The sequence below is a fragment of the Buteo buteo genome, chromosome 17, assembly GCF_964188355.1.
Source record: "Buteo buteo chromosome 17, bButBut1.hap1.1, whole genome shotgun sequence".
NCBI classification, from domain to species: domain Eukaryota; kingdom Metazoa; phylum Chordata; class Aves; order Accipitriformes; family Accipitridae; genus Buteo; species Buteo buteo.
The window spans coordinates 13,734,417-13,762,375 of NC_134187.1; the positions used below are offsets into that span (position 1 = coordinate 13,734,417).

The 27,959-nt window shown below is 35.9% G+C and overlaps 1 protein-coding gene across 4 annotated transcripts in view; it reads left to right on the forward strand.

Moving 5' to 3' along the window:
• The window catches only part of NBAS (NBAS subunit of NRZ tethering complex), a 196,028-nt gene that overhangs the window by 137,006 nt on the left and 31,063 nt on the right, over positions 1–27,959 (forward strand). For 3 of the 4 annotated variants that reach the window (XM_075049114.1, XM_075049116.1, XM_075049115.1), the window contains 4 exons: positions 1,052–1,270; positions 1,522–1,724; positions 10,631–10,720; positions 12,993–13,188. In XM_075049114.1, the coding sequence (XP_074905215.1) occupies positions 1,052–1,270; positions 1,522–1,724; positions 10,631–10,720; positions 12,993–13,188 (708 nt within the window). The remainder of the gene's footprint in view (positions 1–1,051; positions 1,271–1,521; positions 1,725–10,630; positions 10,721–12,992; positions 13,189–27,959) is intronic. The other variant, XR_012653307.1, reaches the window with a different exon arrangement.

The following is a 27,959-nucleotide window of genomic DNA, read 5'->3' on the forward strand; positions in this document are numbered from 1 at the left end:
ATTAAGATTGTTTGTATGTCTTTGTCCAGTGTTCCAGTAACTAAAATACCTGATGTTGAAAGTATATAGTGCTGTGGGTTTAGACAGAAGAGATCCCCACCCATTAGAAAGTATATTGCAAGCATCCTTAAAACTGTACTTGAAGTTATAAAATAACAAATGATACGTGAGTTCTTAAAATAATATTTCAGACTTTGTTTTGGACTTAGAGATGTAGCTGTGTCTTTCCTGACTTAAAACCATAACAGTTTGCTGCAAGTACTGTCTACATAAAAGAGTATTTCCATCTTTATCCTTTTCCAACATACTCTTGGTTTAGGCTCCATTCTGAAGTCCTAAATTCCATTCTGATAGACTGGAATGACCCTTTCATGCTAGATGGAGGGGTAGGGGAAAACTTCATTCAGTGTATGTATGATTCCACCTAAAAATTCAGACTCTGAGAAGTAAAATGGGGGAAAAAAACCCGCAGACTTCCTAGTTTCAGTTTAATGGCTAGATACATCTAGTTGTACGGGTCTTTCAAAATAGTAATGTGCTGTTTTGTATAACTTGTGCTTTAAATAGGTTGATAGAATAGTTGTAGACCTCCTAGTGTGTTTCTGCTTACAATTATGGCCTTAGGGATATATTTTAAACAGTGATCTAAACCTGACAAAACTAACCTTAAGTTAATTTTCAGCATTTGGAATTTTCAGCTGATCTTGTAAAATGATCTCCAGACATCTCTCAATGTAGAATTGAAAAACAGAGATTATAAGGTGGCAGTCTACAAAGATCATAAATATTATTAGGGAAAAGAAGTTTCATATGGTTTAAACGGGCCAGATTCAACATCAATAAAAGGAAGGACAACAGAAGAAAGTAATGCAATAGTGATCTGTTTTTAAATAAATGACTAATTAGAAATAAAGTTGTTTCTCATAAAATACTTCATTTTGTTTTATGCTGTGCTGTAGAGCATTGGAGCCACCTGACCTCTAGGCACTGCTGTAATACATATAGTAGTATACAGATGATGAATAATTAAATATTGAGTAATCTTTTTCAGCTGCCAGTTGAAGCCAGGATAGAAGTGACTGAGAAGGCTATTAAGGCAGTCAAACATATTTCTGAGAAATCAAGAAAAAAACCTTCTGAGAATGGCATGGATGATGCTGAAAGTCCATCTGTTACTTATGAAGAAACTCTGAATCACTTGCAGCAATCTCTTGCTCATCTGGAAACACTCACTCATAGTTTTATCACTTACCTGAAAAACAGTGAACAGGTAATGATTACTGATCAGGTGCTTGTTTTGAGTGTTACCATGACTAGCAGTGATGGACTTCAATCTTATGTCATATTTTATTAATGTTTTGTACCTTTGTTTTTGTTGACCTGGTTTTTGAAAATTCACGTCAATCAATCTTTTCTTTTTCATAGTATATATTAAATCTTGGTAGAAAGGAAGACTATGAATGATACAGCCCTGTAAATAAAGAGTACGCTGATCCATGTTTAAAAATTATCTGTTCACAGGATACACTGCGGAAGTATGGTTATTTATATGATTTGTCAAGGTCAGAGAAAGAAAAAATCCATGACCAAGCAGTAGCTATGTGTATAGATGGTCAACCCCTGGACATGATACAACAATTGTTACAAGTGGCTGTTGGAGATCTAGGTCTTTCTCCCAATGATATTGTCCAATGTGCTATTAAAAAAATTGTATGTGTGTTAAGGTAAGTACACTGCGACAATTAAGCCCAAAAATATATCTTCTCGGTTTTTTGGTTTGGGGGTTGGGTTTTTTTTTCGGCTGGTTGGATTTGCTTGTTTTTGTAGTGTGTTCTTGTTTACTTTGAATATCTGGATTTTGCAGAAAATTGGGCAATAACAGGAAATGAGTTCTTGGATCATTTATGCTCCCGTATACCTATAATTTCATATTCACATAAGATAGCTATATTTTTCTGAGTTTGGGAATCCTGGGCAATCTGAACAGAGCAAGCCACAGAAATCCTATTGACTGGAGAGTGCTTTTCAGTTAAAAACATTGGCTTTACAATATTTCTTCTGTTATGTGTGTGTGCACTTGTGAATTTTGGTAAATTTACAATTGCACATAATTCTTCCCTCTTAAACAGAGTCAAAAGGCATGTCTGTTGGAAATGGCGGGTACCTCATGCAGGTGTTTGGGCAGTAGAGGCCTGGCAATGGCTGTTGCCACAACAGCTAGTCCTACAGGAAGAAGTACAATTTCCATCTTTAGAATAACTTGCTGGGGTATTTCTGGGAGCTGTTTTTTGGGTGGGTTGGTTGGTTGGTTTGTTTTTCATTTTCAAGGTTTTGAAAAATTAAAATATAGGCTATATGTTTTTCTTCTTTGTTCTCATAAAGAACGCTTCTTAGAGTTTTTGCTGTTTTTTTCCATTGTGTTATACCCCACTTCCAAATTAAACAGCAAGTGTAAGTGATCTATGCTTCCTACAGCACTTAAAAGCAACAATGATACCATAAGAAAACCCTGACCTGATAACTTCTTGGAGAGAAACAGGTTTCTAATGTGAGGAAGGGGATTGTTTTGCTCAACTTTTTCAGTGTTGTCTTTGTTACTTTCTTGCTGTTAAGAGTGCCATCATACTATGAGCTATCCCACACACTGTACCATAGCAAGGCTTCATCTCCATCTTTTTCTGGGATTTACAGCCCCAAACTTCACCAACTGTCTTTTCCATGGCGTGACACAACCCAAATAACCAACCTTTTCATGCAACCCCATCAAACTGGGTCATCTTTTATTTTAAAATTATGGAGAAATAGGCTAAGAGAATAGAAAATGCAAAATAACTAGCTTCCACACAGTTTATACTTAGACTTCCTTGAATAATTCTGTTGAGATCTGGGCAAGACCTGTGTGATACAAAGGAACATGAAATACAGTTGATGCTGATCATCTTAATCTTGTTAACAGCGAGTTTAAAGTTTGCATTAACTTCAATACAATGATCTTTTGGTTTAATATATTCTGTATCGTCTTGCTTCCAAATTACAGTTCTAACACTTGTGAGAAACAGTCTAAAACTACTGTAGTCATGGTGCATTTCTTCAGTACTAGTCATGTCTTGAGCAAGGGAGTAGAGTCCTGCATTGAAGTCTTGCCTGTTTGGTCAGCTGCAGCCTCTGTACTTCATGTCTTATAGCCCAGAAAGGGACATGGCTTTTCTTCACAAGTTCGAGACTGAAACTATTTTCGTTTGTCTGGCATTTGGGATAACATAGTCATCTCTGGGAATATAGAACTCTTAAAAATACCTGCTTATGGACATGTTTACAGACATGGTGAGGATGTGGACACAGGTGAGGGAAAGCTAAGCACACTGAAAAGCCTTTCAGCGAAGTAAGGTGCTTTTCCTTGATTTTGTTTGATGCTCAGTTCTAGCTCAGCTCGCTGTGCATAACACCTTCTGTTAAGATTCGGTAAGAGATTTGACCGCTTCTGTAGCTGCAGTGATTATAAAATTCCTTTGGCATGTAACGTGAGACTTCAGCATGTCCTTTAAGGTTCAACCTTTCTCCTGCCGCAACGAAACTGAAGATATTTGCTAGGGTGGTGAATTGATAGGGGATGTGGTTTGGGGGCTCCAGTGATAATCTGTGAGGCAAGTGTACATTGAAAATGATTTGTTAGGGCTGAATGAGTCTGTGAAGATGCCATTGTTCTTTAACAAGGTTTAGGATATGTGGAAGTCCACAAATTTTTGTAGCCAGATAAGAGCAACCTGTCCTCTTTCCTACCAAGGAATTAGCAGTGTTCTGACCCTGCCTTAGTGTGATGGAATCTGCACTGTCTTGATGTTTTCTGTCAGAACAACTTAACCAAAGAGCACACTCAGTCCCCATTGCTGTTGGACTAGAGCTGAGATGTGAAATTCTCAAGACAGCAAGCAAAGCATGAAGTTCTGGGATTTTACATCTACATCTCTGTCAGTATTTGTGTTCCCAGGATGAAGAAAGCCTGAGATTTATTTTTTTTCTTTTGCCATCACTGTTGACAGAATATCAATGAGCTCTAAGAATCCTTCTGTCTGTTGATGCTCTTTCTCCTTCAAAGCAGCAGAAAAGTATTCACTTCTTTTCTGCAGTCAGGTGAAATTAATTCATCAGGGATTTTTGTTTCATTTGAGGAAGCTCTCTCGGATTTAATGTTGCTGAGTGCTATTTGTTGCCTCTTCCTGTCTGGGTCTTTGATATACTGAATATACCAAATGAAAGACCACTGTATCTGTAACCTAGTGGTTTCAGTAGAAATACTTCCCTCTTTTTTTTTTTGGGGGGGGGGGGGACGACGGACGGACCAGATACTTCTTATTTACCTATTCATACAAAACTCTTCCAAAGTATTTCTGTTCCGAAGAGATACATGCAACAAGTACAAAAGAGTAAGTATTCCATTATTAGATGGCTGCTAGACACTGTTTAGCATTTCTAAGACCGGTTTAGATAGAAAAAACTGTGAGAATTTATCTTATTCTTCTGCATGCAGAAAAATTATGTGGGCAGGATGATCTGAATGCACATAACAGAAATAGAGAAACAAGACTAGCATGGAAAATAATCTATGGCTCTACCTTTTCTTCAGCATGTATGTGGTGTATATTACAGCAGATTGAAGTGCCGCAGATGAGAAGAAGGCAGCCTGTCAAAGTGTCTGCGGTCGTCTTTGGCAGCAAATTGATTTCTCCTGTCACTCAGTTTAAGAGTGTTCATAGCATCCTCAATGATGGTAGAGCTTTTGCGCAGCAACACAAGATATTGTATTTCTTGTCTGGGTTTGTCCATTTGATGAAGAATAATTTGGCTTTAGATAATCACTGTCCTGCTGTTTCTGACTAGAATATAGCAGTGTGATGCTGGGATATAAAGCTCACAAAGTCCAGTTATTTCAACTATAATGAGTCTCATTAACATGCAGAGTATGAGAAACCTATCAAAATTCTCCTTTCTACTGTGCCTTCTTATCAGCATTTTTCTTTGAACTGAATTATTTGTTCTTTATATGCATTGCAAGGCTGGAATGTCTGCAAGTTGATTGAAAGTTCCAGGGCGAAGACCATGACCAGTAACTCCTAAGCAGCCCTTTCCAGTAAAGAAGGGAATGCCTTTTTCCGGTAGAGGAAACTGTAGTGGCAAAGATGGCAGAGTTAGTTGGAGGGTTCAGATGATAAACTCATTTGGTGTGTGATGTGACCTACTGTGATCAGTAGAAATCTTCCCACCCCCCACCCCGCCCCTTTGCGGGGAGGGGGAAGATAATTTCATATCATTCATGATGAGTGAACAGATAGTGACCTATGGAAAGTTTGACTACTACAATGATAAAGAGCATGAAGTAAAAATCTAGCATAAAATAAAATAGAGAATACTTGAAATAATATTCTCTCTATTATGAAATTCTGTATGAGGGTCATATTATAAAGTAGCATCACTCTAAATATAGGGAGCAATTGAAAGAAAGGTTGTTGCTTGGCATCTCTTAAGCCTGCTGGTATTAATGTTGTTGCTGTGAATAAAATTGGATGCCTCTGTATCCTACGCTCAGATGTTAGCTTTCAAGCTAGATCATAACACAAGTTAAAATATATTAACCACATTTTGTGCAATACTTGCATTTCAGGGTTAATGGGCAACAACTACAATTAAAGAAGTAGTCTTGCCTCTGTACCTGGAATGACAAACTACTATTCAATAAATGCAACATTTCAAGGGAAAGCTCTTCAGGTTTATTTATTGGAGCTTTGATATGTTATACAATGTAGTTATTTTATACAATAATTTTGAAAGAGATCATGTTGGAAAATTCCATCTTTGACAATTAACCTTCAAAGTAGCAGTTGTAAGGTTATAACACTGAACTTGGATTTTCTGTAGCTACGGTGACAGGGGATGTAATTGAAGTATTGTAACCATAAGTGAAACAGGCCTGTATGGATGTGAAAAATTAGGATGGTGTCGGTGATTTGCCTGAAAGTTAAGCATCAATCCACCACTTCTGTGACTGAAAATATGCATCCTTCTTTCAGTTTCGTAACTACACCCCCCCCTTCAAACACAGTAAAATATCTATTGTTATTAGTATTTGACTGACTATCGCAGAAGAACCTTCTATTGCCTTTATGAAAGGTTAATTAAGTTACTTTTTGGCTTCATTTTTCAATAGTATACAGTATCACAGGCTTAAAAACTCTGACAGCTTCTCAGAAACAGTCTTCTTAAATATAACATATAGTTATTTACCTGATATTAGGTACCTACATTGTAATTTCAAGAGCAGTATTGTCCAGTTCTGTTAACTACTTTTATCTCCCTTGACTCTCTAGTTCTGGCACACAAAATTCAAAGTAGAAACTCTTGCATTGGTATGTATAAAATCTCTCCAGCAGAGCATATCTGCATACTTTATATGATTTATGTGTTGGGCACTTCCTTGTTTGCTTGTGGAAACAGCTGCTATAAATAAGTCAGTTGCCTAGTCAGTAGAAATCATGAACTTCTGAAAAAAACCCAGAAGATTTTGGTAATGATGGTAGTCTGATTAGACTTATCCAGGATTCAGTTTAATCCATTACCTAAGATCACTCACATGATACACTGGAGACTTTCCATGATGCATGGCTGGAGGCATGTTCATGGCTGGTTAGTCAGGGAAGACAATTTGCCTATTAAAGACTTTATGGCCTGCTTCATTTGCAGCTCCTAAATTTCTTATCTTAGGTGTCAAGATGGATGTAGCATTTTATGAAATTTCGGAAGTATTCACCAGGCAATAAGCAGGAAAGGTTTGGTGAAACTTTGAGTTCTTGTTTAATGGCCAATGTTTCATAAAGAAGGTAAAACCAGCTTTATTAGACTGAGTAGCTAACTTAGAAGGAAAAAAACCCAAGATTTTTTACTAACTTGTTTCACTTGAGCAGGGGTCCTACAGAGTAATTTTCTGATTTTGTACTTTTGTAAGTTGGATATCATAATTTCATGGTATTTCTGATGGAAACAATAGTTTGGCATTATGACTTTTTTCCCCAGCTTTGAATTATCACACCAACAATATATTATTTTCTTATTTTCCTGATATTTAGAGGAAGCACAAACAGAAAGAGGAAAATAAGGCTGGAGAAATAAGACAATATCAAGTATTTTCAATGAATGTTGTAATTAGGTTAAAAGATTTAGATGAAGCTAATTTATTCTCCTTTCAAGTATTCTTTGTACTTTATTGTCTTTGAGGAACTTGATTAAAAATGCATCGCTTTTTCTGAAGCTGAACTGAAATAAAAATAAGCCTTTATCAGTGTAATTATACTAGGCTTATATCTAGGAGTTTTGAGGTGAACATTGAATCCTGTTCTGTTATTTAAAACATGCATAAAATAGTATATAATCTGTGTGGAAGACTAATCCATCATTAATTATATTTGTTTCTGTTAGTAGCTGCTTATTTTTAATCATTAATCATTAAGAAAAGAACAAGGCAACAGTCTGTGGAAACTTGACACGATTATTTGTCTCATTGTCTCTTTTTAGTTTCTCTAACATTAGGCAGTAAAGGCAATATTAAGCTTAAAAAAATGCTAGCTTTCAATCTTTCAAGATTTCTTTTTAAAATGCTTTCTTATTCTTGATAACTCTAACTTATTGCTTAGCTTCACTTTTTTTCTCCTTTTCTCCTGCTTAGTAGGATAGTACCTGTCAGCGTATGACAAACCTGAAGCTTTCTGTAAATGTTCATACGTCTATTGTACTTGAGAACTGGCTTCACCGATGTATTGTCTGAAACCGTGGTCTTCTGTTTTCAGAAATGTCCGCTAACTTCTGCGTATATGTTTTTTTTGACCCAAGGTTTTTTTGAGGTGCTCAGAGCCTGGTTGCGATAGGAGCTAATGGCTTTCACTTCTAACTAGAGAGATGAAGGGTTTTTAAAGAGCAAATGCTAGGACTGTTCAGAACCAATCTCCAAAATTGAGGGTACCCAAAATATAAGGTTTGCTGATCAGCCTCCTTTGATATGGAAGATAATTTAGGGTAAGTAGAGCTGTAAGATCTCCATTTCTGTAGTCCATAGAATCATAGAACAGTTTGGGTTGGAAGGGACCTTTAAAGGCCATCTAGTCCAACCCCCCTGCAATGAGCAGGGACATCTTCAACGAGACCAGGTTGCTCAGAGCCCAGTCCAACCTGACCTTGAATGTTTCCAGGGATGGGGCATCCATAGCCTCTCTGGGCAACCTGTACCAGTGTATTACCACCCTCATGGTAAAAAAAGTCTTCCTTACATATAGTCTAAATCTACATTACCCCTTGTCCTGTTGCAACAGGCGTGCTAAAAAGTTTGTCCCCATCTTTCTTACAGGCCCCCTTTAAGTATTGAAAGGCTGCAAATGCCCTATTCTTTTCTGTTTCAATCATGATTCTCTTCTTAGTTTGCAAGCTTTACAAGTATTCTTGTTTGCTTTAGATGTGCCATGTTAATGCCCTTTGTTGATGTCTTTTTATTACAAACTTAATTGAAAAAAACATGAAAAGCATATTAATACAGGAAAATTTAAATCTGGCCTGTAAACAGAACATTAATGAAGTGGTTTTTGTCTGTCTTCACTCTGGGAACATATCTTAAATTTTCTTAGCTTTTTTATTTTAAAACAAATTTGAAACCATCTCCTAATGCATGTAGCTGCTTGCTTAAAATGATTACTTTAATACTGCTGTTCTTTTTACCACTTCCACATTTCTACAGTACTGGTGTGATCTAAATTTTTATTTTTTTTTTTGAGACTGAATTTTTTTAATGTGTTTTTTTGTGAAAATAGATTTTTATCTTTTGGACACACATGTCTCTTCAGGAGTCTAAAATCCTGGATATTTCTGTACTATAAATTATAATTTGATTGTTTCCAAATATTCTGAAGATGTTTAGGAAAATATCTAGATTTAAACTTCACTCTTTTAAAGTTTATTTAGCTGCTATATGATAGTGTTGGTATTAAGAATGGCATTTCTATCGTAGTCATGTGTAATAGTATTTTTTGAGAAAAAGGCTGGTGTTATGAGCTTTCTACTCCTACTTTAAACTTATGAGTGCAGCATAGTAATATAAAATAAATATCCTAAGGTTTCATCATGCAACTAATTATCTTGCATCTGTTCTGAATGGAGTTACATGTTGGTTTTAAAACTAGTGTTGTTCACTGAAGTGCTGGTCACCTGTTAAGATAAAAATAAAAATAGAAAAATTGAAGATTCTGAATGCAGGAAGACAGTAAAGGTTATAAAAATTCAGGTCTCTATGCCATATAGTATAATCATTTTTAAGCAATATATTTATCTTACTGAAGTAATAAATGACAAAATTTATATTTATTAAATTTATTAAATTAAATTTATTAAAATTTAGAACTCTTGACAAAAAAATTGTGAAATATTTCAGTTATTTTTACACATTACTGTCAGCCATACAGTGTATTTTGGCTTTAGACAGAACAGGGTAGTCTGGACATGTATTCATTCTTATTAAGAGACCATATAGGAAGAGGCTGATATTTTTCATAGCAGAAGAGCTTTGATATGCTGATGAACTGTAGAGAAAATACACTTTATCTCTGGGTTTTTGAGTCATCTTTAGTAAGCTAACCTTGGAAGTACTTGCCTGCCTTTCTCTTTCTTTAATGCAGCATTGACAAACTCTAAGATAGGCAAAACTGTTGTTTCTTCTAGTTCATCCAGGCATCATTGCCACTGCAGTGGTTTCTATGAGGAGAAACTGTGTGCTTTATTGGAGTACCAGTGCAAAATCCCTCCCTCTTGCAGCAATAATTCACATCTTAGGTTTGTTTTGCTGAAAATGTTAGCAGAAAATGTCACTTGCATTGCATTATGAGTGAAGCTTTTTTTCCTACCAGAGTGATTTTTTTTCCCAGTATTTCCTAACTTTTGACCTGCGGAAGAACACTGTATTGTAACTGGAACGTCTGATGAGCAGTGTGATTCACATTTTTCTATTCCTACACATGCATAGTAGCTTGACACTTCTCTTTCTCACATGCCGTTCTTGACCACATATTCCCTATTTTTAATTCTGTTGGTTCTGGTAATCATGAACCTGGTCAATCCAACTGAAAATTAACCACGGCAGGGTGGGGGGAAGAAATCTGTGGAATCAGCAGATAGGATTCTATTGACTCAGGTTACAGTGAAATTGGTTTAAACCAATAGTGATACTGCAAGACGATATTTGAAAAGAAAAGATGGTGACATTTATGTGTAACCTTTAATCTGTTTAGTTCATATTGGTAAGATCTTTAAAGTAATGAGATTACATGTGTATATTTTGCTGACCTAATCTGTGTTAGAAGTGCTAAATTTTAACTATTCTTTTTCTTTCAAGTTTCACATAGGTATTTCAGTATTTCTCTTTCCCACTCTTTTCTTGTTGCTCCTTGCATTACTTTGACATAAAAATAAAGGTACTAGTTAAGCAGGGAAAGTGGAAAATTGCTGTAATTATTGAACAATTAATGTAAATCCTACAGGTGGATAGAATTAGATACGATATTAAGGACCATTTTAATGTTAGTTTTATGTCTTCCCCTAACAGTGGAAGTGGTGGCTCATCTACATCAGTGAAAGATCCACTTGGAATCCTAGAAGGCATCATTTCTGCAGTGCATGCAAGTGTTGAGAAAGGGTAAGAACTTCCTGTATGGATTCTTTAAGACTTTGAAAGATACTTCTCATGAAAGCTTGAAGGTACAACACTGAATATGGATGATTTTTCTTCGTGGATATATATAATGGGCTTGCACTTAATTTTCTAAGACTTTATTCTCGAACAGGCTATCATTTATCAGGTTCAAAATCTGAGCCCTGACAGAAGCCTTTACTTAGTCATTTGGAAGAACGCAAGTCACTGAACCTAAAATTTACGTAACTGTGTATTATGGTGATTTGAGAAAATGGTTTTTCTGTTGTGACTACTGCAGATTGTATATCTACTGGGAGTACTTCACTGCTTTTGTTTAGTAGATAAATTGCAAATAACGACGACTCGCTTTCAGATATCTGAATTTAGATATCTAAATTTGTCAATATATTAGGGTATAGTGCAGAAACAGTTTCACAAATGCTGTATGATGCTTTACCACATTTTTTCTCCTCTTTTGGGGATGCCCTTATTTCAGGTCACATAATGGTCTGTATGTCTCACTGACATTTTCCATTGCAATTCCAGTAAAGACAAGGAAGAAGAAAAAAATCAGTTTTGTTTGCAGACATACAAACTAAGAACTTATGTATGATAATAATAATAAAACCCCATACTCTGTGGTAGCCACACAAAAACAATTACACTATTGTCTGGAGGCTTCTCCACTGACATTAAATTAGTTAAATATTGGATACTGAAGTAAACTGAATTGATGTCAAAATCTATAGTAAATCTTACTTGCAATATTCTAAGTTAGAATGGGAGAGTTGGTACTATTTTATTCTGAGATGCACTTGCTGGAGTCTTTTATTTGTATACTTCATCAACATTTAACTGCTGAAACAATAAGCTGGAGTGGAAGTCATTGTGATTACAAGAGATTGTTTACATTCATTTAAATACTTGTTCTTATTTATCGCCTTAAACCTCAGCTATTCAATTTACAAAATATAAATCTTTCCCTCAGGAAAACATTTATAAACATCAAGTGCGAGCTCTACAAAACTCTTGAAATATTCCAGCAGGTCCTCTTAATTCCCAAACTTTTAATTTACAGTTTGAATGCCACCTGTTCAGCAGAGGCATGTCTAATTTAGTTGAAGTTCTGAGTTAACAGCATCATTCAGACAATATAAAGTCTAAGTAAAATTGAAATCCTTGTAATATGGAAACCTAAGCTGCCAATGTTTATTATTTCAGAGCTGCAAGACAGGTTAAATTGGTGTTTTCTGTCTGATATTACTTTCCCGTCTGTCTTATTAAGACAAATAAGGGAACATTAGTTATAAATCACACTCCACCTGGAACCACTTTCTGATTATTTTTTTTTTCTTAAAGAAAAAAATTAGCTTTAGTTTAAAATAGCACTAAAGCATAGCAGAATAGCATTTACTGATTTGTTACGTGCTAGTTTATAACCTCTAGGGGACATAATAGATTATTCTGTCTGCAGCTGCTAGATGGTTGGTGAGTTCATGGTAATCTGTGTATTGTACATGCTTTCACACAGTTAGAATGTATTCAATATAATACACTTTTTGAATCACATTATTTAATTAAGAGTTTTTCTAATTACCCAAATCAGGAAAACCCCCAAAATTAGTTTTTTTTAACATCTCTTTTTTTCTTTCTAGGGATTGTGGGCATTCTGCAATCATTATCATACTAGAACATAGACTAATCAAGCTGGCTAGAGATGGTACAGAAAAAAATAAGAAATGGCTAGAGCTACAATCAGGAGAAACTAGTTTGTGTATGTGGAGTGTAAAGAAGGGACTTGCAAGGAAAGAAAGAGAATATAGAGCAACATGAATAAGCATCAGATACAAAAATGTCATACTTAAAATGCAAGCAGTCAAGCTGGTTTTCCATGAAGTCAGATGGTGTGGAAGTACAGGCATCAGTCAGGACCAGGCACCAAAAAAAGGCTTGGATTTTCTGGTGCTGAAATCCAGCACCATTATGATACAATTGGCAGTCAAAGGAGTATGTAGGAGAATATGTAACTGTATAGATGGGTTTCTATGATGTTACATGGTTATCTGAAGCTCAAAAAAAGTTCTTACACCCTTAGCTTTAGGCACTTGATTTATGTGATCTAGTTTCCCTGCAGTCTCACAGAAGTGAGCTCTTCCATTTCCAGTCTTAGGTATTTGTTATGTGTTGAATGTACTTGTTAACAGCTTTGAAAATACATGTAGTACTTTCATTAGAATTACCAAAGACTGTTTAACACAGTATTGTTTAATTACAGGGAGGAAGTAGTTTCTTCAGATGACCTTCTGGAGTGGTTGAGACCTTTCTGTGGTGATGACTCTTTAGCAGTGAAGCCTCGCATCAGAGTATTGCAAATTCTGGAGCAAGCCTTCCATCTCAGTGATGAAGACAGCAAGCTACTTGTGTACTTCAGGACGCAAGCTGTTCTTAGAGCTTGCTGGCCTGAAACAAAGGTATTAATATTGATTGCTATAAATGGTAGCATAAGACTGTTTTTATGCAAGGATTATATGATGAAATGCTGGTTTGCAGTACATGGTTGCTATGCATGCTGTTGGTATGGGAACTAATCCTACCTTCCTTTTAAATCAGGTTTCTAATACATTATGATTCTTTGAAAAACAGGTTTAGGTAAAGTTAACAGACTCAGCTTTTATTTGCAATCAGGAGTATATAATACCGAACTTGATTAAACACTAGTGATTTTCCTGCATGTCAAGAACTGACTTTGAAGTTTCTCTATATTCTTTCTTTTCTGACCATTTTTTCTGTCAATTTTACCTTCCCTCTTTATCTTCTACTTGGTGTGAAATTATAGTCAGAATTAGAATGAGAATTCCTTGCCACTGTCTCTTCTTTTCTGGGGTCTTTAAGTAATATACCATGAATGTGTAGTAGGAGCATCAAGGACATTCTCAAATGGAAAGACTTGATTGATAAGGGAATGCATTCAGTCATAGTTAGTCTGCTCCTCTCTCTTAAGAGGTAGCACATAACAACTGAAAGTAGTTGCTTAAAAACAGTTCATGCCTTTAACTGCACAAGGGATAGTTTTAAGTCTTTTTCCGTGTAAAGTCAGGGAAAAAAATAAGGTAGAATCACTGGTGAAAGAAGTTACTCTTAGCTATTTATTTGTTTCCAACTAAGAGACCCAGAGTGCTTGTAGTTCAAGTTTTCAAGTCTAAAACAGATTAACTTTCCTTCTGAATTAAACGGTGACAAAATGCCTAGCTTTAATTTTTTAAGTGTATGTAAGAAGTTGATCTAAGACTACTAAGGATCACCTAGTGAGTGTTCTCAGGAGTGAAAACACTTCAGTGTATCAAGTAGAATATTAACTCCAGATATACAAAAAGGCTCTTGTTGGTTATTCATTAATATTTTAACTGCTTTATTTCATGACTCATTTTGGTGAAGTGTTTAACATCAACATATGTATTTTTAGAGTTTCTGCATTTCCAAGTACAACGAAAATATACTAAAGGCTTAACAGGAAGAAGTAGTCTTGTCTTTGAAGCTTGTGCCATTTTGAAATCGTATGAGTATCACTTGCTGCATGTAGACTTGTTCAGAAGCAGAGCTACTTTTTGTCCATTCTGTAAATGCCTCCCCCCATGCTAAGACCTATGGAACTAAAATAAAATAATTCCAATAGTTCCTCAAAAAATCTGTGCACAAAACCGTTTTATATTCATATAAAACAAAAGCAATATCTCAGTTTTGACTCACTGTGCTAAGATCATCCGAGGGTATAATCCTAATAAAAATCTTAAAAGAAGAAGAAAATGCTTATCTCTTGGCTTTCTTTAGAAATTACTTTTTCTCTTGCATTCACAGTAATACCAGCACTTAACTCCTCAACTACTCTTCAGGTCTCTGTCTATAATTGGATTCTTCATCTTCAGTTCAATCCTTTGTCAATATTTGTGTTGCCTGTGAACAGCTTTCCAATCCAAAAGCATTTCAAGTCTAAAAGATTCAACTGGAGTATGTTTTAAGGAAAAAGTCACAGGTAGATAATGGTTTTCAGCCATGTCTGTAGAGGACAGAAGAACCGGTATTGACAGAAACCTTGTGAGACTCATTACACTTGTTTGAGAAATATGTAAGATAAGATCACTTTTATTTTCTCCCATAATCTGGTAAGTCAAAACGTATATAGCTTTACAACCTGAAACTCGTATCCATTTACTTTTGTCTCGTGATGTTTTAGGAATTAATTGAATGCATTGCATATGCTGCTGGCTCACGTACAGCTCGCTGCCCACCAAGGCCCCAGGGCCCTCCCCAGCCTGGCTGGCCCCAGCTGTGCTCTCCCAGGTGCAGGATGGCCATGAAGCCTCGTGTGACTCTTTTTGGCCTAATCTTCCAGCCTGTTTAGGTCTCTCCATATAATCAGTTAATAAATTCTGTTTCCTGAAGTGGTGGATTTTTAGAATACTCCTAGTTTCAAGCAGGAAAACGTACCTGTTTTTTGTGAGGGAAGAAGTTTGTACTGATTATAAGCAGCAGTCCATTTGCTCGTAACACAAAGTCGCTGATCACTTCAGTGCTCTACTCTTTTGCTGATGGGTAAGCAAGCAGTGCAAGAAGCCATGTAGTAAAAAGCTTAAGTACTGTGCTACATAAGCTCAAATACAAGATAATTGTATAAAAATGTACGTACAATACTGTAATATAAAATTCTCTGTATATAGTATTTATTATTTAGCTAAGTTCAGAAGTAGTTTTCATGCTTAGCAATAGTGAAAGCTGTGCTTATATGTACATAAAAATCATTGTTTTTTCACCCCAATTCCTGCTACAGAGTGCAATTATAAGAGTCCTGTTGGAACATACTTAAAAATTATTCTGATTTTCATGTCAGTTCAAGCTAAATGTGATAGATGAGAACCCTTTGTTTTCATTGAATATTTTGTGCTAGGTAACTATTGTGTGATTTAGACAGAAGAGTCGTATTGGTTTGTCCATTGGGTCCCAGTCATTGAAATTCAGAGTTCTTCACAAGTGTCCAAGAAAACAAATGCGTGATCCACTACTTAGACTATTTTTTTTCTTTTTTTCCTCTTCTAGTCAGCTGATGTCAAATGCTAGTCTACAAGTTGATATTAGAAAAATCAAGTGATGACCTTATTTGATTATTGTTTGCTTATTTTGTGAATTAATGAACAGAGAAAATAGCATACTAAAACAGCATATTGAAAACTGTGTACATTTCACAATCCTTCATGGTATTTTAGTGAAACAAGAACACTGCAGCATTCAGTAGTTACATGACTGCTGAAAAGCGAAGAGAGATATTTGTATATGAGCTTTTGGCAAAGCATTAATTAAGCAAGTTTCTCGTGCAAGTTAGTGCTTTGGCTGCAAAGACCTTCAAAAGCAACCCCGTTTTACAGAAGAGGATGTTGAAGCACAGTTTAAAAGTTTGATCAGGTTACTCTGTAGTCCTGGGTGAAGCAGGGTCAAAAAGTAGACATGAGGAATTATATCTTTCAAACATGTACCCAGACTGCTATGTCAGTCTGTCTGCCTTGTCTGTAGGTGTCAATTTCTCCAGCATCACTACACCTTTATTAATTTGGTCATCCTTTCTCATCCAGAAAAGTAGTAAAAACAGAAAATCACATTTAAAAAAAGGGGGGGAGGGTGGATTGAATGCTATTTTTAGATTGTAGAGGTGATGTAAAGGTTGTTGGTTTGTTTTGTGGTTTTTTTTAAATGAACTTTAAATTGCAAATATTTAAAAAATGTATTCATTATCTTACTTCCAGATTGTTTACTTGCTTGACATTTCTTACACACTTTTAGGGGATCCCTCTTTCCCTTTACCGTTCCTTGGTACAAAAAGGGACAGCAGATTTTGTGAAGGATGAACATGGATTTCTATTGAGTAAAGATAAGTTTAATGATATTGCAGTGTTCAATTACCAGAAAATGTGTGAAAGCCACCCTCAGTGTGTCTACTAATCCTCTTAGTCAGACTTTGCATACATCAAGGAAGGACTTAATATTTAATTATGCTCTAGGTGCTGTAAGTAGTGGTCCCACAAATCAATGTGCTGCTGGGAAACAGGCCAGCTCTTACAAAATTAAAAATGTACTTTATGGAAGCAGCTACCTATCAAACAGTCAGAAACACAGCAATTTCCAGTTCTCTAATGATTAGTTAACAAAATTAAAAATTCAGGGGTCCTCATTTTTCAAAGGCTTTGAGAGTCTTTAATTCACATTCCAGTAGCATCCCACGCTACTGGAGGGAGGAGGCATGCGTTGTTTTAATCCCCTTGATGAATTTTATCTGAGCTCTTCAGGTTCTGTAATTTTCTAGTTAACTGGTGCATGAAAAATATGGGTCAAAATACTGACTTTTTTATATATTAAAAAAATGAGGGGGGCGGGGGAGAGAAAAACATGGTTTAGAATGTTCATATCAAATTTAACTTTGTCCATCTAAGATAGGAAATCCATTTGTTTTCACATAGTATATAAAAATACAGTCTGTAATGTGATCCACTACTTAGACTATTTTAACACTGCACTGTCTTACATATGTGAGGTATCAGCTAACAGGTTATGTGTATGTACATAGTTGTTCAGTTCAGTGACCAGTTACAAGGCATAAGTTACAATAATGAGAGCTAGGGTTTTGCCCCAGGAAGCTACAGCAGCACTAACAAAGCTTCTGTAGGTAAACGAAGGGTTAGTTTAAGATAAGAAGTTAATAATTGTGAAGCCTCTATAAGACACACCTTGTCTTAAAAGGATTTTAATTATTGCACAAATGCAAAATGTAATTACTACTTGCATGCCACTTAAATGCAGATAGCTTTGTCATTTAGAGAAGGTAATCTCATTTTGCCTTTCCCCTCATATTGTTATATTATGGTTTTTTCATGATCTTGGGATATACAGAGCTGTGAAGGGCTAAGCATTTTTGAAAATTGGAAGGCATATCTAATATGAATTTAAGATTTTATTTTAGGTACCTTTCTTATTTTATCTGGTTTTCTTTTTTCCCTAAAATTTAGCTTTGAAAAACTGCCAGATTAATTTGTATTTGTATTGTGTACATCCCACACACGTTTGCCCTTCCTTCGTATAGGCAATTTATGCTTGCCATATGCAAGTTTTGTGTGTCTCAGAGACCTTAGTAATGTCTACATTAAAATAATGATTTTCTGAGAACTTGGGTATGACTGTGAAGCCTCCGTTGCTCTTTTTTTTTCTTCTTTCTCCAGTATATGAAAAATGTGTATCTGTTTACATGATGTTTCTTCATATGACTTCATAAAGAAAGGTCTCAAAGGGAGTAAGTCAATGTCCAGTGATTTTCAACTTTTTCCCATTGCCTCTACTTGTGTCAGAGATTTAAACATAAGGATTTGGAAAGCATGGTGAGATTTAAGAATTCCCCAGCCATTGTACTGAAGTCATTTATCAGGTAACAATGACCTGTATTTAGCTTGATTTGGCAAAATACAAGTGAAGGAGCTGTATCTGTTTAATCCTCAGCCATCTTTTATTTGTGAAGATTGCTTAATTAGAAGAAAGATTTATGGTCCTATCAACTTTGAGTAAATTTGTTATGATGGTGTTTATAATTCTAGAGACATTGTTTCTCTGCTGGTAATGCATAAAAATAAAGTTTAAAAAATTTAATTTAAGTTTTAATTAATATTTTAAAACACTAATTTCCGTTCTTTGAAGATGCAATTTATCCATATGAGAACATGTGAAATGTATTTTTTTCTGGGAACATAAATTGTAGCGTGTATGATTAATTAAAAACTTCAAGATGCAAATTAAATGTTTTCCATTAACTACACAAGTAAAACAGATAAGACAAAGTGGAGAGAAAAGCAGTATAGCTTGAGTGAACATGACGGTTTTGAATGTGAGCCCTGGGTACTACGGTATTCTGTGGCCAGCAGCAGTTGCTTCAGAGGAAGATAAGAGTCCTGTGGAGTGGATTCATGGGGATAATTCATTCTCTGTAATAGGTATTTTGTAAAGAAGGTATAAGTGGAGAATAGTTTAAACACTGTATATTCTGCTTTTATCTCAATTTCAGAAATATTAAGAGCTCATTAGTTATGTATTCAGAGTTCTATTATTATGTTGCAAAGAAATTGGTGGATGAACTGTGGTTCAACCTTGGGTGTCTCTTGCTAAATTCTTGGTATTGGTACACCACACAGCATTGAGTCATTGAGTGCAAAACATGCTGACACTTTGTTGAAGGATTTTTTTTTTTTTTTTACCTTTTTATGTGACTTGGTATGTGTGGTGGTTCTATTTTTATAGGATAGCAAAATCCAGAAAGTCAAGTTCCTGCTCTGTTTTTTGTACTTCATCACTTTTTTCCTTATTCTGTTGCTTACTCAATCTATGTAAACAATTCCAGTCATGTTACCTCATGCACAGTGTCCTCTATGTCTGTAACTATTCTCCCCTCTATCTCAAGGCCCACTGTGATACGCAGTATACCTCCTGAAAGGAGGTCATTGGAGAAGTGAATGTGATGTCCTTGTGGAAACTAACAGCTCATGCTTATGCATCCCAATGTCTTGATTGCTCTCTGACTTCAGCTGTACATTAACCAGAGGTCTCTGAATTTCATTCAGTGAGCCTGAATGAGGCCAATTTAGCATGTTTTAAAATGTGATGGCTTTACCATGGTTGTTTTATTTACCATCATATGGTCATTTACTTACCCTAGATTTTTTTAAGTCAATTGAAGGTTTCTTTCTACAGCGTCCTTGACAAACACAAGCTAGCTCATTTGTGGGCAATATTATCTGATCAATGCTTGCAGTCCTCCAAAAGCATCATTTAATGTCTGTAAGCAAAGAAGCAGTCATAAAATCATGAGAAATTCTACTTTTTACCTTTACCATTTGATCATAAGCTGGTTTTTTGTTTGTGTTTTTTGTTTTTGTTCTTGTTAGCAGATCAAGTTCTTCAGTGGTTTCTAGTCAGGGATGTTGTTAAAAGCCTTTTGAAAATATAACTAAATTGTAAAACTGTTTTTCTTTAGGCATTATTTTGTTATTATCTTAAATGAGTGTTTTGCATTAACAACTGATGTTCAGTTGATGCCATGCATTTTTTCAAACAGTCTTGCCTTATTCCATCAACCATCTTGCTAGCTGACACTTACTATTTAGAGGTCTGTAAACTCTATTATTTGAGGAGCCCCTCTCAGGTATTCTTAAAATAGGTTCTTACTTCATAGTAATTTCTGATAGTTCATGTTGGTTGAGAGAGTGAGGGGTTTTTTCCATATGGTTGCTTTTATTACATAGGGACTCAGCTATGATGACTGTGACTGCTAGGACTTTCACTACATCAAATCAAAAAGAAAACCACCAGCTGCAGTGCTTATGTAATGCCATTCAATATGACGGTTGCATGATGCTGCCCTTCCTTCTGATTATTTTCATGGCTATAACAGAGATACTCATTTATTTCAATTTTTAACAGCTTAAAGAATTTTGTTATATCCATTCGCTTGGTACCTTAAATGCTGCTGATCTAGGTCATAAATATGGAAAAGCAATAGAGGAATTTTGCATTAAAAATGTAAGTCTTTCTTTTATAGTTTTTTTACTGAAAATAGTAGTACTGAAATACATCATGGTTTAACCCCAGCCAGCAACTAAACACTACACAGCTGCTCACTGACTTCCCCCCCTACCCAGTGGGATGGGGGAGAGAATTGGAAGGAAAAAGGTAAAACTCCTGGGTTGAGATAAGAACAGTTTAATAGGACAGAAAGGAAGAAAATTATAATGATAATAATAACAATAATAAAATGACAACACTAATAAAAGGATTGGAATATACAAAACAAGTGATGCACAATGCAATTGCTCACCACTTGCCAACCAATGCCCAGTTAGTTCCCGAGCAGCAATCCCCCCAGTCCAGGTCCCCCCAGTTTATATACTGGACATGACATCGCATGGTACGGAATATGCCTTTGGCCAGTTTGGGTCAGCTGCCCTGGCTGTGTCCCCTCCCAACTTCTTGTGCCCCTCCAGCCTTCTCACTGGCTGGGCATGAGAAGCTGAAAAATCCTTGACTTTAGACTAAACACTACTTAGCAACAACTGAAAACATCAGTGTGTTATCAACATTCTTCTCATACTGAATCCAAAACATAACACTATACCAGCTACTAGGACAAAAATTAACCCAGCTGAAACCAGGACAAATATTACTTAAAATTGTAGTCAGCATAACAACCTGTTGTTCCTGAAAGAAGGTATCTTAGTTCATTGTGGGTTGTTCTTTTTAAAAAAACAGCTTTTACTTTGTCAGATTAGCCTATCTGCAGGATGACATTTTGGAAGGATTAATTTTGACAAGTTTTCATTTACATGAAAACAGCTTTTAAAATCATTTTTCCTCTATTGGCAAGAATTGCAGACTTTGGTTATCGAGACACCGGTTGTACATACAGTTGAATACTGGGAGCTTGTGCATGTGGTCCTTCTCGAGAGTAGATGATCAGAAAAGGTAAATTGAAAAGCCACTTGCACAACATATGGGGGGAAATGGCTGGTGCTAACTTAACTGTTTAAAGTTAAAAGTAATATTTAAGGATTAGGATCTTGTCATTTCCAGGCTGCATGTTCCAACACCCATTTCTTTTCTTTATATATAGATTATGAAATATGAAACAGTGATTAGTAACTGGCACATACAAGTAAAATGACTTAAATGTTTTTAAGTATTTTGTGTTTCACAGAGGTTAATTTTAGCCATGATTTACATAGATTCAAATTTTTACCTATTGACAGACACCTAGTCAATATACATTTTAAATTACATGTATGTTAATCCTCTCTCTTTCAGTTTTAGCTAGCTAGATATATAAATCTTTCAAATGCATAATTTTTTTCTTTATTTGCCCTTATCTCTCTATCAATATCTATGTACAGTCTTCAGAGCTTTTCTCTGTGCTGAAATTTGCAGATTAGTACATAGTCTCCTGCAGAATACAAATGAATGGATTTTATTTTCTGCACGAGTTATACATTTTTATGCATTAGGCAATGCATTTGTGTTTACTGAATCTGTATGCGTTTTTTAGTGTTAGTGAGCTGCCTATCAAGCAGATAAGGAATTCAACAATATATAAATCGGTTCAGAATAAAAAAGTTCTTGGGTATGTCTACAAGACAGGCAACTCAACATGTGGCTGAGCCTTTGTTTAGTTCATCACCAGTAGGCTTCTGACTGATTTGTTTTTAAACTTGAATCCCTTAACTTGCTTACCCTGTTCACTGACTTAAGTTTGAGCAGGATTTGACCTGTGACATTATATGCATCCCTTTAGTATCTGTGTGCAGCAGACTTTCATATGTGGTCAGCACTCCAACTTTGGGGAAAGTGCAAGAAAGCCTCCTTTGGGGTAGAAGGTACGGGTTGTGAACACTGAGTTGTCATGCAAAACTCTTGACTTCAGTTTTAATTTTGTATTGACTGCTCTAAGATTGTTGTTTTGATAGCAGGCACTTCCTTGTGGTCTGTCAGGCAGTGGCTGTTTTTCCAAAGTCTAGGTCATAGCAGCCCATGTTCTCCTTGGGGGTTCAGGACTTGGAATATGCTCCACCAGGAGCTCCTGTGTCCTTGTTGGTCTTAAACTCAAATGGAGGGGAGATGTGAGGTAGGCCTTTGCATCACTGTCTCAGGTTATATCCCCCCTAGTAATGGAAATCAACGGTACTTTGGATGTTGTGGGGTTTTAAATTTTTTGGGTTTGGTTTGTTGTTGGTTTTTTAAGTGGATATCCCTTAATAAAGCTGTTGCTTTTTATTAACCGGGATAAATCCATATGCATAGCTTCAAAATGCTTTTTTGCAAGCAAGAGAATTTTATCTGGTGTACTGGTCCAGGCTACAAACCAGATCATATTTTTCCTACAGTGTTTCTTCATAAAACAGAACTAAATTCCATCATTATACAGGGGCATTTGTGAGCCCAGTAGAACAGCTTTTAAAAAGTTACCATTTCTCAGCTGTGACTTACTACCATGTAATACGTTTCCATTTACCAAGATCCAAAATGGATTGAAAGTAGGATTATCCACATGTGAACTTGGGCAGATGGAGAAAGTAAGATGAAAAAGTCTCATTTAAAGCTGACAGGTTCCTCTGCCATGAGGGGAATATATTTGAAATATGTTTCTGAGAAGGTAAAACTCATCTGTGCTAAAAGAAAGATGGACTTCTCAAATCACTCATACTGGCATACAAAAATTTTTTTATGGAACTTAGTGCACAGGAAATCTTTGAACTTGCCAGGTTTACAATTTAGTTGTATGTGTTCTTTAAATTGAACTTTTCTTATCCAACAGTGGTGTGAGTAAACTAACACTTCTATAATCTAAACCACAACTTCCCATGGGTTTTCTCAAAAGTAAAAGTTTTTATCAGCTTTCCAAAAATAGGAAGTAAGTGCAGTAGTAAGACTGAATGCTCAGTAAGGAAGCAGATTATGTCAGTGCCTCGTAGTAGTCATTTGGCAGCATTCCTTTTTCTAGGAAAACTTTTTAATTTAATTCTAAAACATTGTGACTACTTAAAGTATATAAAACCTGGTCCTGTATAAATGTGTTCTTTAAACTATACTTCTCCATTGAATTGCCTTTAACTCTGTACATGGCAATATGTTGCTAGGACATAGAGTAAAAGGTACTATGTCATATTATTGTTTAAACGTCAAAATTTTGATAAATGTTGGGGAAGGAACTTTAAGGATATACTAAGTTTGAGGTAAAGTCTGTAAAATATATCTTTGAGAAGCAACTTTTGCTTGACCTTATTGACTCCTCTTCAGCTACCTTCTGAGAGTACACGTTTCACATAAGGAAAATGGAAAGCTTGCTTGAGTCCCTGTGTTCCCTCAATTCCACTTGGAAACTGCATATAACAAAATATTGTGAGCCCAGTGTGTTTTTGTAATATAACTTTTAATTAGCATGTGAGTACGTAAAAACATCAATGCTGGTTCACATCAAGGTCCAATTCAGCCTGGTGTTCTGTCTCCAGCAGCGGCCAAAAAAACAGACATGGAAGGAAGAGTATGAAAAGGAAAAGTATATATCAAACTTACTCCAATATTGCCCTCGTCTGTGGGTAGTCAGAGTGGGTTAGTTAGGAATAAGAACTGGAAACAACTCTATGTAGACAAGCTGTAAGTTCAGATGTTACTGTGGCAAGATTAAGTAAGTGGAATCTTGATAAAATCCAATAAGGAAGACTTACCTTTTAATCGATAGGTTGGAATAATTTACCAGGAAGATATTAAACTTGTTTACAACTTAAACTTGTTTACTTAAGTCAAAAGACTAAGTCTATTAGGAAGCATTCTAGCTCAAACAGAAGTTACGATTTTAGTGCAAAAATTATTGGATAAAATTATGCACAGAGATACGTAGATTATCAGAATAGATTGCAATAATGGCTTCCTCCAGCACTAAAATCTCTTAAACGTTGGAGAATGAGACTATAAATACAGTGAGGGAAAAACAGTAAGGAGAAAGAGTGCTAGTTCCCCACTTTTCCTCCTTCTTGGGATCCCTGACTTCCAGCGTGTCTCACAAAACAGGATAGCTCACTGGTTTTTAACCTCTTCTGTCTGGCTACGTGTGAGGTCTCCTCCTAACCTGCCTTTAACCGGGTAACTCACACTGTCCATGCCCAAGCTTGCAGCTTTGCTCCCATGATTACTCTTGACTTCCTTCTTCGTGTGTGCTCTTGCCTGTACGCTGGTAGACGGGTGGCTGAATGACACGGTGGTTCGTTCCTCCAAGCCTGTTACTACTTTCCCCAGCCTGACCCTGTTGTGTCTTGGAGGATTTCCCTCTCAGTCATGGTGCTGGTAGTGTGTTGGGGAGTACAGCATTTGTGGTTTTGCCTTAAAAAAGGGTTTACTGTTGCTCTGGGATGCGAAGGTGTTGCAATATGTGCTTGTGGTTTTGCTTTGTTTCACAAGTGTTTAATGTGTCTAACATCAAGGTTGATAGGATGTCTAGCATCTTGAAATGGTTTGAAGAGAATGAAATAAATAATAGTCTTTAAAAACTCCTTATCTTACCTTTGCAGGGTCAGTAGCTGTACAATTTCAGGAACAGTTGTACACTTTTGCAGTTTGTTTTTGCTGGTGATTTTTCACAGTTGTGTTCATATTGTGAGTAATGAACTTAGAAATATCTATTTAACTTAGTTTGTAATTTTTTATGTCCTTTTTAACAAGCTGTTTACTTTGCAGCCTTGTACTGGAAGTAGATTTCAGTAACTTCACGTTTGTGCAGACTTTTCAGTAGCTGCACAGACACGAGCAGAATAGGGAATGAGGGACTACAGGTTGACCCACAAAATGGAAGGATTAATTTCTTCAGTGACCAACCCTGACTGGCCTGTTTGTGTAGGAAGGGCAGTATTTTCTTTGCTGATTTACCTAATTAGATTGTAAACTCCTTAAGGCAGGATTGTTGTATTTCTGTGCCGTTCACAGCACACCAAGATGGCAATTACAGAAATTTTATCAAATTGTTATCAGTCCTTTCAGTCATTGTTTATAAGCCCTGTCTAATGAGTGGAAGCAAGCTTTAGCATCAGTATTCGCTATCTCAAATCTGAAAAAAATCTTTCATGTCAGATCTGCCTATTATTTTAAAATGCAGCATAGATGAATTCTGTACCACTAGAGCTTGGGCGGGGGGGGGATAAATAAAAACGTAGTGCATTTTGCAAGGAGTCCTGACAAATTGAAAACTTATCATAGCAATAAGGGACTACTCAAATGCCTGCTTAGTGTTTTTATTTTCAATGCCATATTAATTCAAATTTATGCTGCAGTGATGAACATGAACATATTTTGAAATATTTACATTTACAATCTGGTGGATGTAATAAAATGAATTTTATAATCATGTGAATCAGTAGGTTTTTGGTTGTAGCTCTTGGAAACCACAGATGTCTCTGCCTTTAATATAGGGAGCAGGTTTTAAGCACGGATGTAGCTTTTGTCAATAAACAAGCAATTACAATGAAGGAAAATATTTTTCTGATTTCTACATCTTGATTCTTTGGTTACAAATACCCTTGTCAATTATTTCCTTAGAACATTAGTAGTGAACAAAATCTGTTTATGAAAACCATGGCTCTGCCATACTTACAGGGAGTAAATATGTAATTTACAGAACAGATTTCATTGGGCAGTGGGAGGTGGAGGTCTCTCTGCATTAGTTTTGCTGCTTACCATTCTTGTATGTAAATAGGCAGCGCTTTGTATTTTATCTCGGGGGAAGGATTGGATTGGCTGGATCTTCTTATTGGCATTTCCATTTTTTAAGCAAAACTTTCTCTAGGTTATCAGCCAAGTTGGTCAGCACCAGATTCTCAAGTTATATAGCTTTAGCAATAAAGCATTTACAACTCTATCAGAAGTCTCTGTCCTTTAGGATCAGGAGAACATTATATAGTGGATATCTATGCCTCAGGGACACAATTTAGATACAGCAATATTCCACTGTTGCTGTAAATACTGATTTTAAACTAACTTCAATTTCAAGAGTGAGATAACGTACTGAACTAAACAACTGATCCTGTGGACTGCCATGCCAAAGGTTTTCTTTATCATATATGATGTCTGCAGTTTTATTTAACCTTATCATTCTTCAAGTGTATCATCTTATAGTTTTTATAAAATACTAGGTTTCTAAAAGCTACAGAACAAACTTTTGAGGGAACTTTTTGCATTTGTATTCCATGTGTGTCATGTGATGAGTACCTATAAAGCAGTAACAAATCTATGGAATAAGATGATGAGTCAAAATTTTGTGCATTGACAGTGCATAAACCATGTTGAGCAGTTTCAATGTTTTGGGCATCTAATAGGATCTAGTCTGTGAGGAAGGAGAACTGTATAAATCTGTGAAAGATTTTATCAGGCAGAACAGTTTGGGGTTTTTATTTGAGGAGGGATTGTAAGTGCATTAAGTTTTTATTTCAGCACTGGATATAAAGAACATGCCTTCCAAGTTTACTCAGAATGGCTGAAGTCAGATAAAGGGTATGTTTGTGCTCAGATTAACGTACTGTTGAAGAGATTACAAGTATCTCAACCAATTGCCAAATTCCTCTTTTTATTTATACTTTAGCAGTAAAAGCACCCATGCCATATACTTCATGTGTTTTGTATATAAACCCAAATGTTTTAAAAAGCTTTTGGGAATCTTGTCTGATGCAACTTCCTACTAGCAAAATGATGTCAGAACTGAGATATTTTGGCCAATGGTTTCATAAATAACTGGACTCCAGCAATAAATTTTTCATCAAGTGTTTTAGTTTTCCTAAGATTTGCAAGTTACAGCAGTTCAAGGCTGGCCCCATAAGAGAATGGGTGACTGAACATATGCTATGTCAAGTCTCCGCTAGTGGTAAGCAAACCGTAACTACTTGAGGAAAAATAGCTGTTTGGATGGCTAAAATAATGTAATTCAGTGAAGTGTATTGTGTGGCTGTGCTCAAAGACATACAAAATAATATCTCTCATATAAAAAGAAAATCTGACTTTTGTCTTCTGGCATGCCATAGCTGCTACAGGCTGTAGCTGCAGTCTGCGCTCCCATTCAGAAGCGTGGTTGATTTTCTGTCTTGGTCAGTATTTGAGAAAGGTGGACTGATATTTACCTTTATTAAGCGGAGGCATTATGGGACGAATCAGAACTCCTTTATGGGCCATCCTAACTACTGCTACCTAGTAACAGGAGAAACTGGGAAAAGACGTAAAAGCAAAGTGCTCAGGAGGAGAACATACGATTAAGAGGAGTTTGCACTGGTTCAGACAGGTAGTAGTATCTAGTGCAGTTTTAAGCAACACTAAGTGCTGTTTGTGTAGTCTGTATTTTGCTTTGTGAATTTCCTATATATATTTTTTAAGGAACATTAGCATATGCAGGTGTTTGCATATTCTTGATTTTAAACATACGTAGTCCCTTGATAATGAAATTGTGTATTTTAACAGTTTAACATAAGGTTTGGTTTTACTTAATTTGTATTTCAGTTTATAATCTATCATGAGTATCATTTCTAGAATTAACTCCTCTAATTGACTTTCCCGTTGTGGTAAATATTTGTGCAGCCTTTTATTTTAATGAAAAAGATGAAGCCAGCTGTGTTCTACTGCCAAAGTGAAGGCATGAAAC